The sequence below is a fragment of the Hemitrygon akajei genome, chromosome 2 (genome assembly GCF_048418815.1).
Source record: "Hemitrygon akajei chromosome 2, sHemAka1.3, whole genome shotgun sequence".
Taxonomy (NCBI): domain Eukaryota; kingdom Metazoa; phylum Chordata; class Chondrichthyes; order Myliobatiformes; family Dasyatidae; genus Hemitrygon; species Hemitrygon akajei.
The window spans coordinates 36,241,069-36,253,949 of NC_133125.1; the positions used below are offsets into that span (position 1 = coordinate 36,241,069).

Below are 12,881 nucleotides of genomic sequence, written 5' to 3' on the forward strand. Positions count from 1 at the left end.
CAGTGTAAAGTTTAAATTTATGAAAATGACTGAAGTCATTAAATGTAGATGGTCCATAAGAGTTTAGCAGCTACAGTAGTATATTTTTGATAACAATAATCTGTGTAAAAAAGGAATGAAGCAATATATTCTATCTCATAAGTTAATCAAAAATACAATCATACTTAAGAAATAAAACAACAGTTAGGCTATCAATAACTTGGTAATCAAGATAATGGGAAACATCCCAATGTGAACATCTTACGAGAGGATGTTCAATTTAAAAACAATGTATAAATTCTTCTATTTTATAATATGTATTTTTTATTTTATTTTTTCATCCTATATTGTTCCTCATGACACCACACTTTCACCTTTGTGTAAAAAGGTTAAGTAATCTGGTTGTTAATTTCTGCAGAATTACCATCAGTGCCACATAATTATGACCAGGAGAGTAAACAAAGAATGAAAGTCATAAAACCAAAGAACCTAAAAACAAACACGAGGAAATCTGCAGATGCTGGAAATTCAAGCAACACACACAAAATGCTGGTGGAACGCAGCATGTCAGGCAGCATCTACAGGGAGAAGCGCTGTAGACGTTTCAGGCCGAGACCCTTCGTCAGGACTAGATACTGCCTGACCTGCTGCACTCCACCAGCATTTTGTGTGTGAAGCTAAAAACAAGATTTTTGAAACATCTAATATTCCAACTCCACAACCACCAGACCATGTGAAACATGACGAAAGGTTTTGCAATAAGAGCAAACACATATTCAATTCACAACTGACATAACAACAATTCAAATAAAGAAAAACTTGAAAGTCATAAATGGTAGCATAAACAGTGAAATAATGGCACTTTTGTTTGCTGTTTTAGAGAAGTGTCCCCTGCATAATAACACAAAAGTAACATCTACGGATATTGACGCATTAAGAGAATATGTAGACACCACACAGATAGTGCCAGAGACCAAGATTGAATCTGGTCATTGAAGCTGTGAGGCAATACCTTTCCTAGCTAATAGGATCCTTCCATACACACAGTCCCTCAATACCAAGGCAGAGAAATTGCATTTGGAATTTAATCTAGTCAAGTGTGAGGTTTTGCACTTTAGGACTGCAAACCTAACAGGAAAGTATACAGTAAATGGCAGGACATTTAGGAAAATCCACATTCAGAAGGATGTTGAGCAGTAAGCCCATAACTCCCTGAAAGTGACGATACAAGTAGAGAGGTATAAGAAGGCGTTCTTGCTTCAGGTGAATATAGAAGTAGGAAAGTCCTGCTGCAGCTGTATAAAACTTTGGTTAGGCCACACTTGAAGTGTTGTGTGAGACTCCCGTCACCACATTACAGGAAGTATGGCTTTGGTTCACTAGGATGTAACCTGGATTATATAGTGCTAGTGATATGGCAAAGTTAGACAAACTTGGATTATTTTGTCTGGAGCATCAGAGTCTAAGGGGTAAAGTGACAGAAATATAGATGATTATGGGAAGCATAGATTGGGTAGATAGTCATAGTTAGGAACATCAAAAGAATCAATAGCGCATACCTGAATAAGCTAACTTCTTACCATGTTAAAAATATCTCATTCTTGAACTGCTGAATAACAATATTACAAAAGTGTATTTGCCTTGAAACTTTAACCAAGGTTTGAACAATCCCTTCTTCTTTACCTCAACAGTTCCATGAAGCCCCTCATAATATGTTTTTGATAAAGACATTTTTAAATTTAAAGCCAACTTAGATATTTATTCTAAAAATATAAAATAGTCCTTTTAAATCCATCCTCTTTAATGCCAGTTCAATTTCAATTTTTTTTTAATGTATACTTTTTACGGAAGCCTCTGTCAATGATTGCAAAGGGTTTAATTTTTAAGTGTCACTACTGTAAAAGCAACAAGAAAGGTATAAATTACAGAACTTACATTGGACATCATGCTTCTCATCTTGGAATATGAAACAATGGGCATGGTCATTACCTTTGTCTGGATTCAAAAATAAATGGAACCCAGCAAGGAAAGTTCCCAGACGTACTTAACATTCTCAGCCCTTCAATTCATTGCAAATCTAGCCCTTTATTTCAAATTGAAGGGTCACTATTCCTGCTCAATAGCAGAAAATGATTGTAGAAAAGTTAAAACCTAACAATACTAAAAAAAAATCATTAAAATTAAATAGCGTTTCAATATAATACTTAGAAAGTGAAATTTGGAATAATACCTTGTCAGCCGATTATGATCAACAAGTGTTAAAGCCAGTTTCCCTTCCCTGTTCAACATGTGGAGGTCAATATCATCTCTGCATATTAAAGAAGATTCAGAGATATTCAGCTGTTGTAAAATGAAAACAACTTCACTGCGAAGTGGAAATTCTGGTTTTTCTATATTCAGCACTGGCACATAAAGATGATCTGGTGGATGGGTCTGAAGAGAAACAATTAATTTAGTTGGAACAATATTTTATTTCTAAGATAAATTAGAATATACCTTCATATATTTAGTCTCAAATTAAATCCCTAAAACCCAGTAGATCCACATCCTAAAAATGTATCCTCATGAAATTTATAACCTTTCATGCAATAATAGAACTGTAATTTTTAACATCCCATCAATAAATTTTCTTCAACATTCACAGTTTTATCATATTTCTTCAATAAAATTGAAAATCAACTATAACGTGTATGAACATTTGCAGATCCTTTCAACTGGCACTTTGGGCATATACTTTCATGCACTGTACGTGTTCATATCAGGAATTTTACCTAGAATGGTAGCACCACCCAAATGACCAAGGGATAATAAAATCATACACTGCACACTGGCTTTTGTATTTAATTCCTAGATTGAAAAGAAACGAATGGGATACTATTTGGCAGACAGTTACAGCTAATGCAAAGTTTTATATAGTATCCACCTAACTTAGAACAGATATTGAAAAATAAGGAAAATCAGAATCAGATTTATTATCACTTACATGTATAGTGAAATTTATTGTTTTACAGCAGCATAAAAAAAGTGCCAGGGTATAATTACCTAAACACTCACTATACATGACATGCAGACAAAGCATGCATGTTTCAACCTGCTCCACATACACTGCCAGTGTGTGGAAAAACTTTCAGTGTTTAAATTCTATAATAGCTTACCACATATCTTCGTGTGTCAGAGGAACACGCATCTAAACACTGGGGCAAGAAGTAGCCAAAAACCCTTGGTTACAGCTAAATACACATTTGTTACCAATGTCCATAAGACCCTACATACACGTAATCCATAGTTCTGACCCTTCTCATCTCTTCCTCAACTACTCTAATTCTGCCGACGGAGATACAAGTTAGTAATCAATATCTATTGAATTCAGATCCCCTCAGCTATCATGACTCACTCTCTTGTAAGGACTTCATTACATTCTCCCACTTTCTACAGAGCTGTCACATCAGTTCTGATGTCAACACATTATACACCAGTGCTTCTGAAATGTCTTCCTCTTTCCTTAACTGCAGCTCCCCTTGCACCATATTTAGGCAGATCTCTCAAACTCTCAAAATTATTTGTTCCACTTCCTTATTTCTATTTTCAACCCAACTCCTCTCATCTCGAGCAAGGACCAAGTTTCTCTTGTCCTCACCTTCTATTTCATCAGCTTCCACACTCAATAATCATCCTCCTGTGGCGACCCACTTCCCAGCGCACTCGAACCGGCTCACAAAGTGGCGCGCGCCTACATTGAGGCCGGCCCCAAAGAGGGCACCAAGTCTGCTTCACGAGCAAGGGGAAAAGCCCGCGCGCGGGACGGGACTGTGAATACTTGCCCCCTACAGTATTCCCGCGCGGGGAGGGCAGGATCAGGAAGGCTTTAAAGTGAGGCCGCGAAATTTGAATAAATCTCTTTCTGCAACTGCAGCTCACCGACTCCGTGTTGTTATTGCAGCGCTGTGTGTAGCACACCGCTACAATTGGTGACCCCGACGGCCCAAATGATATTTGGACCGGAGATGAACGACGCCGCATCTGTTCATGCAGTTTCGTTAAAACTGCCAAGCTTCTGGACGCTGCGACCTCACCTATGGTTCCAGCAAGCAGAAGCCCAATTCCACATTCGGCAGATAACCTCGGATGCCACACGTTACTACTACGTGGTGAGCTCCCTCGACCAGGAGACAGCGGCCCAGGTTGAGGAGTTCATACAGTCGCCCCCAGCGGACGGCAAATACACAGAATTCAAAGCCTTGCTCATAAGGACTTTAGAAATCTCACGGCGCGAGCGAGCTGCCCGCTTACTGCACCTGGATGGTTTGGGAGACAGGCCACCATCAGCTTTGATGAACGAGATGCTGTCCCTGGCCGAAGGTCACAAGCCCCGCCTCATGTTTGAGCAGGCATTCCTGGAGCAGCTGCCCGAGGACATACGCCTGCTGCTGTCCGATGCGGATTTCAGCGACCCCCAGAAGGTGGCGGCCCGGGCGGACTTGCTGTGGAAAGCCAAGAAGGAGAATGGGGCGTCCATCGCACAGATCACCAGGCCACACTCCCAGCAGCAAACCAGACCAGGCCCAGCCGCAGAGCCCACTAACCCCAGAGGCAGGGGTGAGGAGGCCAACGAGCAATGGTGCTTCTACCACCAGCGGCGGGGGGCAGAAGCCCGCCGCTGTAGCCTGCCCTGCAAGTTCCCGGGAAATGCCAGGGCCAGCCGCCGCTGATGGCTACTGGCCCTGTATAGCCTCCCGTATGTGTGGGACAAGCGGTCGGTATGCCGCTTTTTGGTCGACACTGGAGCCGAGATCAGCATCTTACCTCCAACGAATTACGACACCCACAACAGAGCACTGGGTCCCACCCTGAGGGCCGCGAACGGCAGCACAGTAAGGACCTACGGCACCCGTACGGTGTGGCTACAGTTTGGCTCCAGCCAGTTCACGTGGGACTTCACACTGGCCGCCGTAGCCCAACCGCTCCTGGGAGCAGATTTTTTGCGAGCTCACAGCCTACTGGTCGACCTGCCAAGGAAGAGACTGGTCCACTTTGAGACTTTTCAAATGTTCTCCCTGGGTGAAGCCCAGTTGCTGGCCCCACACCTGGACTTCATCACGCTGTCCGACAACTACTTCACCAGAGTCCTAGCAGATTTCCCATCAGTTCTGGCACCGCAGTTCACGGCAGCCATGCCCAGACACGGCGTACAGCACCACATCCCGACACAGGGACCACCCCTCCACGCCCGTGCTTGAAGGCTTCCCCCGGACAAGCTCCGACTGGCAAAGGAGGAGTTCAAGAGGATGGAGGAATTGGGGATCATACGGCGGTCCGACAGCCCATGGGCCTCCCCCCTGCACATGGTGCCCAAAACAACAGGGGGCTAGAGACCATGCGGCGACTACCGCAGGCTGGACGAGGCTACAACACCGGACCGCTACCCTGTGCCACACATTCAGGACTTTGCAGCAAACCTGCACGGCGCACGGATCTTCTCCAAGGTAGACCTCATCCGGAGATACCATCAAATCCCGATGCATCCAGACGACGTCCCTAAAACGGCACTCATCACCCCTTTCGGCCTTTTTGAGTTCCTCCTCATGCCGTTCGGCCTAAAGAATGCCGCACAGACGTTCCAGTGGTTAATGGATGCGGTGGGACACGACCTAGACTTTGCTTTCATCTATTTGGACGACATCCTCATAGCCAGCAGTAGTCGTCAGAAGCCTCTGTCCCACCTCCGTCAACTCTATGCCCGCCTGAGTGAATACGGCCTAACAATCAACCCGGCCAAATGCCAGTTCGGGCTCGACACCATCGACTTCTGGGCCACAGGATTACTAAAGACGGGGCAACCCCTCTGCCCGCCAAGGTAGACGCGGTCCGCCATTTCCCCTGACCCAACACAATCAAAGGCCTTCAGGAATTCGTGGGTATGGTGGATTTCTACCATCGCTTCCTCCCTTCAGCTGCCCGAATCATGCGCCCCCTGTTCGCCCTGATGTTGGGTAAGGACAAGGACATTACCTGGGATGAGGTGTCTGCCGCCGCTTTCATTAAAACCAAAGAAGCCTTAGCAAACGCCGCGATGCTGGTGCACCCCAGAACGGACGTCCCTACCACCCTTACAGTGGACGCATCTAACACAGCAGTCGGTGGGGTGCTGGAACAACTCATCGAGGGTCGCTGGCAACCCCTGGCATTTTTCAGCAAACACCTACGACCACCTGAGCTCAAATACAGTGCTTTTGACCGGGAACTGTTGGCGCTATACCTGGCAATCCGGCATTTCAGGTACTTCTTAGAAGGTAGGCCTTTCACCGCGTTCACGGACCACAAACCTCCTACCTTTGCGTTCACGAAAGCATCTGACCCCTGGTCGTCCCGCCAGCAGCGACATCTGTTCTACATCTCTGAATACACGACGGATGTCCGGCATGTCTCGGGAAAGGACAATGTCGTGGCGGACGCCCTCTCCCGCCCTAACATCCAAGCCCTGTCCCAGGGGGTAGACTATGAAGCACTGGCAGAGGCGCAGCAGGCAGATGAGGAGATCCCTAGTTACAGAACTGCAGTCTCCGGTTTGCAGCTCCAGGACCTCCCCGTAGGCCCAGGTGAGAGGACCCTACTCTGTGACATCACCATCAGCCAACCCCACCCCGTCGTTCCGGCAGCCTGGCGGCAGCGCATATTCAACTCCATTCACAACTTAGTGCACCCCTCCATCAGGACAACTGTCCGGATGGTAGCCAACAGGTTCGTTTGGCACGGACTCCGCAAGCAAGTCAGTGAATGGGCCAGAACGTGCATGCACTGCCAAACGGCCAAGGTGCAGCGGCACACCAAAGCTCCGCCGCAGCAGTTCCACTCCACCCACCAGCGTTTCGATCGCATTCATGTGGATATCGTGGGCCCCCTGCCAGTGTCGCGAGGAGCGCGGCACCTTCTGACTATCGTGGACCGGTTCACCAGATGGCCAGAGGCAGTCCCGCTCACCGACACCACCTCCTAATCTTGTGCCCGGGCACTGATTGCCACCTGGGTATCTCGCTTTGGTGTACCGGCCCACATTACCTCCGACAGAGGCGCCCAGTTCACCTCCAGCCTGTGGTCAGCTATGGCCAGCTGTTTGGGGACACAGCTGCACCACACAACTGCCTACCACCCACAGTCGAATGGACTAGTGGAGCGTTTCCACCATCACCTGAAGTCGGCTCTCATGGCCCGCCTGAGAGGACCTAACTGGGTGGTCGAGCTCTCCTGGGTCCTACTCGGAATCTGCACGGCGCCCAAAGAGGATCTGCACACCTCGTCGGCCAAGTTGGTGTACAGCACTCCCCTGGTCGTCCCAGGAGAGTTCATACCAGCCCCAAGGGGGCAAGAGGAAGAACCTGCAGCAGTCCTGGGCAGACTACACGAGAGGCTCGGTAACCTGGCCCCCATACCCACTTCGCAGCATGTGCAGAACCCGACCTGCGTACCCAAAGACCTGCAAAACTGTAAGTTCGTTTTTGTACGACGGGGCGGACATCGGGCACCGCTACAGCGGCCCTACGAGGGGCCGTTTACAGTGATCAGAAACAACGGGTCCACATTCGTGCTGCACATTGGGGGGAAAGAGGAGGTTTTCACGGTGGACCGACTCAAACCAGCTCATGTGGACTAAGCGCAGCCGGTCGAGATTCAGGCACCGCGGCGCAGAGGCAGACCTCCCAAACAGAGTCCGACCCAGACTGTGGACATTGGGGGGGTGTATCGCCGGTTCTGGGGGGGGGGGGGTTATGTGGCGACCCACTCCCCAGCGCACTCGAACCGGCTCACAAAGCGGCGTGTGCTGGCACTGAGGCAGGGCCCAAAGAGGGCGCCAAGCCTGCTTCACCAGCAAGGGGAAAAGCCCACGCATGGGGCTGGACTGTGAATACGCGCCCCCTACAGCATTCCCACCCAGGGAGGGCGGGATCAGGAAGGCTTTAAAATGAGGCCGCGAAGTTGGAATAAATCTCTTCCTGCAACTGCAGCTCACCGACTCCGTGTCGTTATTGCAGCACTGTGTAGCACACCGCTACACTCCATAATTTCCACCAACTTCAAGCGTATGCTACTACCAGAATATGTATATTACCCTCACTTTGAGCATTCTGAAAGGACAACTCTTCCATTTCATCTCCACCAACATTCACTCCCTTCCTCATGAAACACCTTTCTGTGTAACCACAGGAGATGCAACCCTTCACCTTTTACTTCTCCTTCCCACCATCAACAATCTAAGGCACAGGGTTTCTAACAGTTTTTCAATGTCTGAAATATAAGCACTACAAATTCCTCTGAATAAATAAAAAGGTTAATACTTAAAAATTTAAAATTTTGAAGTGCAAAATAGTAAGTAAATTGTTTATCTTTTTCCAACAATACAAAATCCGAGTGGGATGGTGCTGCAAAGGCAGTGCACCCAATGAAATGCTGGAGAATCCCATTGTATCCTGGATTCACCCTCGCTCTGCAGCAGCGGACAAGGGCCACCGATGCTCCACCGCGTCTCGCTGAGTTCATCCTGGACAGATACAGTATCTGCAAATCAGACTGTTCTCATCAGTGAGAGATAGTTAAATACTGCTGGCTCACTGACTGTTTGAGTTACAGAAAACATGCACTTAAAGGCTTCCCTTTATTCAAGTACCTTATACAGGAAGTAAGCGTAGACTAAGGTTGAAACAGCAGAGTCCAGACCACATTCTCTGTCGCCAAGTACAGCATGAACTCTGGGTAGCTCATTTCTTTTAATCTGTAAGGAAAACATTCGCATATTAAGCCAATACAAACAAGAATATACACATGAGAAAATGCATTTTGCATAATGGACTTTTCCATTGAATGATTAATTAATGTACTTGGCAAAGGTCAGATAAATATTTACTATTTAGAAGTACTGTAATATGAGCAAAGAATGGAGAGAACGGATATATTTAAACAATAATTTTTTTATTCAGCAATCTAAATGCCCCAAAGAAAAATAGATGTTATATGTCATAGGGAAAAAAAATCACATACATCATCTAGGGCATCTATGATATGCTAGAGTAAATCCCTTACAATTAAAATATATGGTGTGATTTTGCAGAGTCCAGCAAGTCACCAATAAACTGATTGAAATATATATCTTGGTAACTTCACATTTTCATCTTTTGAGAGTTGCAGTTCAGTGGGAGATGTCTTGCTGTTAAGACGTCTGGGCTTGTTTTCTGGTCATGCAAGTACCGTATCTAATTTGATACTAATGGAAGACTGAAGGAAAGTCTTCACATAGCTTCACAATTAAAAGAAGCCATCACTGACTCTTAGCCCATTTTGTTTTATCTCTCTCAAAGCCAACAAGACAAACATCCCAGGGTTCAAATCCCAACAAGCCAGTTGGAGAATACAAGTTTAAAATGTGAAAATTTAAAAAACTAATCGACTAGTAAAAAAAATTGCCACCCAGTTTACTAATGTGATCAAGAGGGGAATATATCTGCCCTCCTTACCTCGACTTACAATATGAAATTTCAGATCCATCAATATGATTGACATAGAAACACCAACAACTTGATTCAAGGAGCATCAGGTATAGACAATAAATGCTGACCTTGCCGATGATGCCCAGATCTTGAAAATGTGCATATTAAATATCTACCTATTTTTAAGAACTCTTATGTCTCTACACTTACTTGATCCATTATGTGCATGATGACCTTCATTGACCCCTACTTCAAAGAAGATACGCAATTTCAAATATGGGATAATTCACAACTGAGCAAATCTTTCCAAGACTGTTAAAAATAGACATTTAATTAATCTTTGCATAATTTCCAAGTTTATCAATGGGGATAATTAATCAGTTACTTCCCTTAAGTATTTATACCCAGTGGCCTGCTCGCTAATGCAAATATCTAATCAGCTAATCATAGGGAAGCAACTCAATGCATTAAAACATGCAACATGGTCAAGAGGTTTAGCTGTTCAGACCAACCATCAAAATGGTGAAGAAATATGATCTAAGTGACTGACTATAAAAATGATTGTTGGTACCAGACAGGGTGTTTTGAGTATTTCAGAAACTGCTGATCTCCTGGGATTTTCTTGCACAACAGTCTCTAGTTTTCAGAGAATGGAGTGAAAAGAAAAAAAAACCATTTAGTGAGTGGCAGATATGTGGACAAAATGCCTTGATAGTGAGAAAGGTCAGAGGAGAATGACCAGACTGGGTCAAGCTGACATGAAGGCACCAGTAACTCAAATAATAATATATTTCAAGAGTGGTGTGCCGAAGAGCGTCTCTGAATGCATATGTCAAACCTTGACATGGATGGGCTAGGGCAGCAGAAGACTATGACATACAGCAATACACAAAATGGCCATTTTACGAGGTACAGAGGTAACTAATAAGTAGCCACTGAGTGTATTTTACATACTAAATGACTTCCAGTTGCTGCACATGTGTATATTGGAAACTTTTAAGCATCTGTATCAGTATATGACACAAATATGTTGGGAGGGTGTATAGGGGCTGGTGCGCTGGTGTGGGAGTCAGGAGTAAGCACATTGCAATTAGTTTCTCAGGCACATTTCTCCAATATAACTCCAAATTAACTGTATATCTGTAAAGACAGGGGAAATTGTGTTGCTAATGTGCAAGGCTGAAGTATCAACTTTAAGCCTTACACAATTACATAAGCCAATATCACAGCACAGGAACAACACAGAAAATAAATCACAATAATAGGTTAATTGATTTGATATCAATCTGCTGTCATCTAACAAATAAGGTATGCCAAGCTCACAACCATTAGAGAGTCATCTAATCATGAAATAACATCAGAAAATGTTAGTAATTCTCTGCAAGTCAGACAGCATCGGGGAGAGAAACAGTTAATGTTTCAAGTTAATGGCCCTTAATCAGATTCTGATGCACTCTTAACAATGTATCCCCTTTACAGATGGCTCCTCTTTTTACAGCATTTTCTGTTTTCCCCAAGATTTCCAGCAAATGCAGTTTCTTTTTATTTTTCATTTACATCAGGTTATTAGCAAATTACAGCATAAAAAAAAGTTGTAATGGATGGTTTAATGAAATTAGATCTCCAACATAAAATGTAAACATTCAAAGCAACTCGGTTACAAGATACACCGGGAGTATTGATTGTGAATTATGTTTTAGTTGTTTCATTGGTAATATTACCTTGAAGCCAAATCCAAAATACCCTTAATAGCTCAGGGATTGTAGAGTATGCCAGTCAGTATATGATAACAGAGTGAATCTCATGATCAGCTTTGATAGTGATTAATAAATTTCATTAGAATTTTGCATACAGCATTTTCTCCCATTTTTTCTATTTTTTTTTAACCTTCTATGACTAACGTAATTTTTAAAGATTGGGATAGACTAGGTATTAAATGCTTCCAGGATTTATTTATTGGAGGAAGTTTAAGCAGTTGTCAACTAAATATAGCTTACCAAAAACCCACTTTTTTTTGATATTTACAAATTAGAGACTTTCTGCAGTCTCAAGTACATACATTTCCTAAAAGTCCTGACAAGAATTTATTAGATGTAATTTTTAACTTGAAACCTTTTCATAATGGATCAATATCTAATATTTACGGTATGGTGTTGGGAATGAGGAACGTTCCTTTAGATAAAATTAAAAATCTCTGGGAACAAGGTTTACAGACTTCAATTTCTGAGGGAACTTGGAATGAAATTTTTAAATTGGTTAATACCTCATTGTTGTGTGCCCGTCACTCCCTGCAACAATTTAAAGTGGTCCATAGGGCCCACATGACTAAAGATAAGCTGTCTCGTTTTTAAATCAGATCTATCTCCCTATTGTGACAGATGTAACAATAAAGAGGCTTCATTAATTCATATGTTCTGGACATGTCCGAGTCTTGAAAAATACTGGAAGGAAGTATTTCAAACTTCTTCTGTACTTTTTAAAGTCAATTTTAAACCAAACTTCTTGATTGCCTTAGTCAGTATTGTTGGAGGAAAAGATGTTATACACCTGATTTGCACATTTTGGCTTTTATTTCTCTTATAGCTAGGAGGGCATTGTTGCTTAGGTGGAAAGATGTTGCTCTGCCTACTCATGCTCAATGGCTAAGTGATATTATGTCATGCTTAAATTTAGAGAAGATTCGTTGTTCAATTTCTGAATCAAGACAAGACTTTCTAACATTGTGGGGACCTTTTTTGAATTATTTTCAAAATCTTTGATTTGTTATCAAGTACAGATGCTGGCTAATAATATGTTTTACTATACGATAGGGATTGTTTTCCCTTTTTCTTTCTTTACCAAACAGCTTTTCTTGGTAGTGGGTTTAGAGTTTTTTTTTACTACTTTTCAATATTACGATTCAATTTAATTTACATGAATATGGGGTAATCGGACTGTAAGTGTGATTCACATATATTATAACTGATATATGAAAAACACCCTCCTGTACTCTGTATTCTTTTTTGTAAGAAATCAATAAAAATATTGAAAAAGAAAGAACATTTTTAAATGTTTAAAGCAACCATGAGACAACACTACCCAAGTTAAATAACTGAAACCAATACTAAAGTAATCTTACTGAAAAATGAGCTTTTTTTTAGCCTTGTAAAAGGCTTGGTTAATAGCTTGCTTGCAGAGATTATGAAGACTTATATGGACACAATGCTGTTGAGCTGATAGAAGTGTTTTGCTTTGGGGAATAGAACATTCACTGCACTAACTCAAAAATGGGCAAGACAAGAATTTAGACTCAATATGGTATCGTACAGCCCTCCACTGGCTGCAGTGACATAGTATTAATATACACTGAACTTTCACATGACTGACTTTTTGAAGAAATGTCATTCATCAAAATCATCTACTTTGGAGTCAGACATGTGTCTCAGT

The 12,881-nt window shown here is 43.2% G+C and overlaps 1 protein-coding gene across 6 annotated transcripts in view; it reads right to left on the reverse strand.

Moving 5' to 3' along the window:
• The window catches only part of LOC140740719 (protein prune homolog 2-like), a 323,553-nt gene that overhangs the window by 262,255 nt on the left and 48,417 nt on the right, over positions 1-12,881 (reverse strand). For all 6 annotated transcript variants that reach the window (XM_073070219.1, XM_073070202.1, XM_073070196.1 and 3 more), the window contains exons 2-3: positions 8,639-8,743; positions 2,210-2,412 (exon numbers count right to left, since the gene is read on the reverse strand). In XM_073070219.1, the coding sequence (XP_072926320.1) occupies positions 2,210-2,412; positions 8,639-8,743 (308 nt within the window). The remainder of the gene's footprint in view (positions 1-2,209; positions 2,413-8,638; positions 8,744-12,881) is intronic.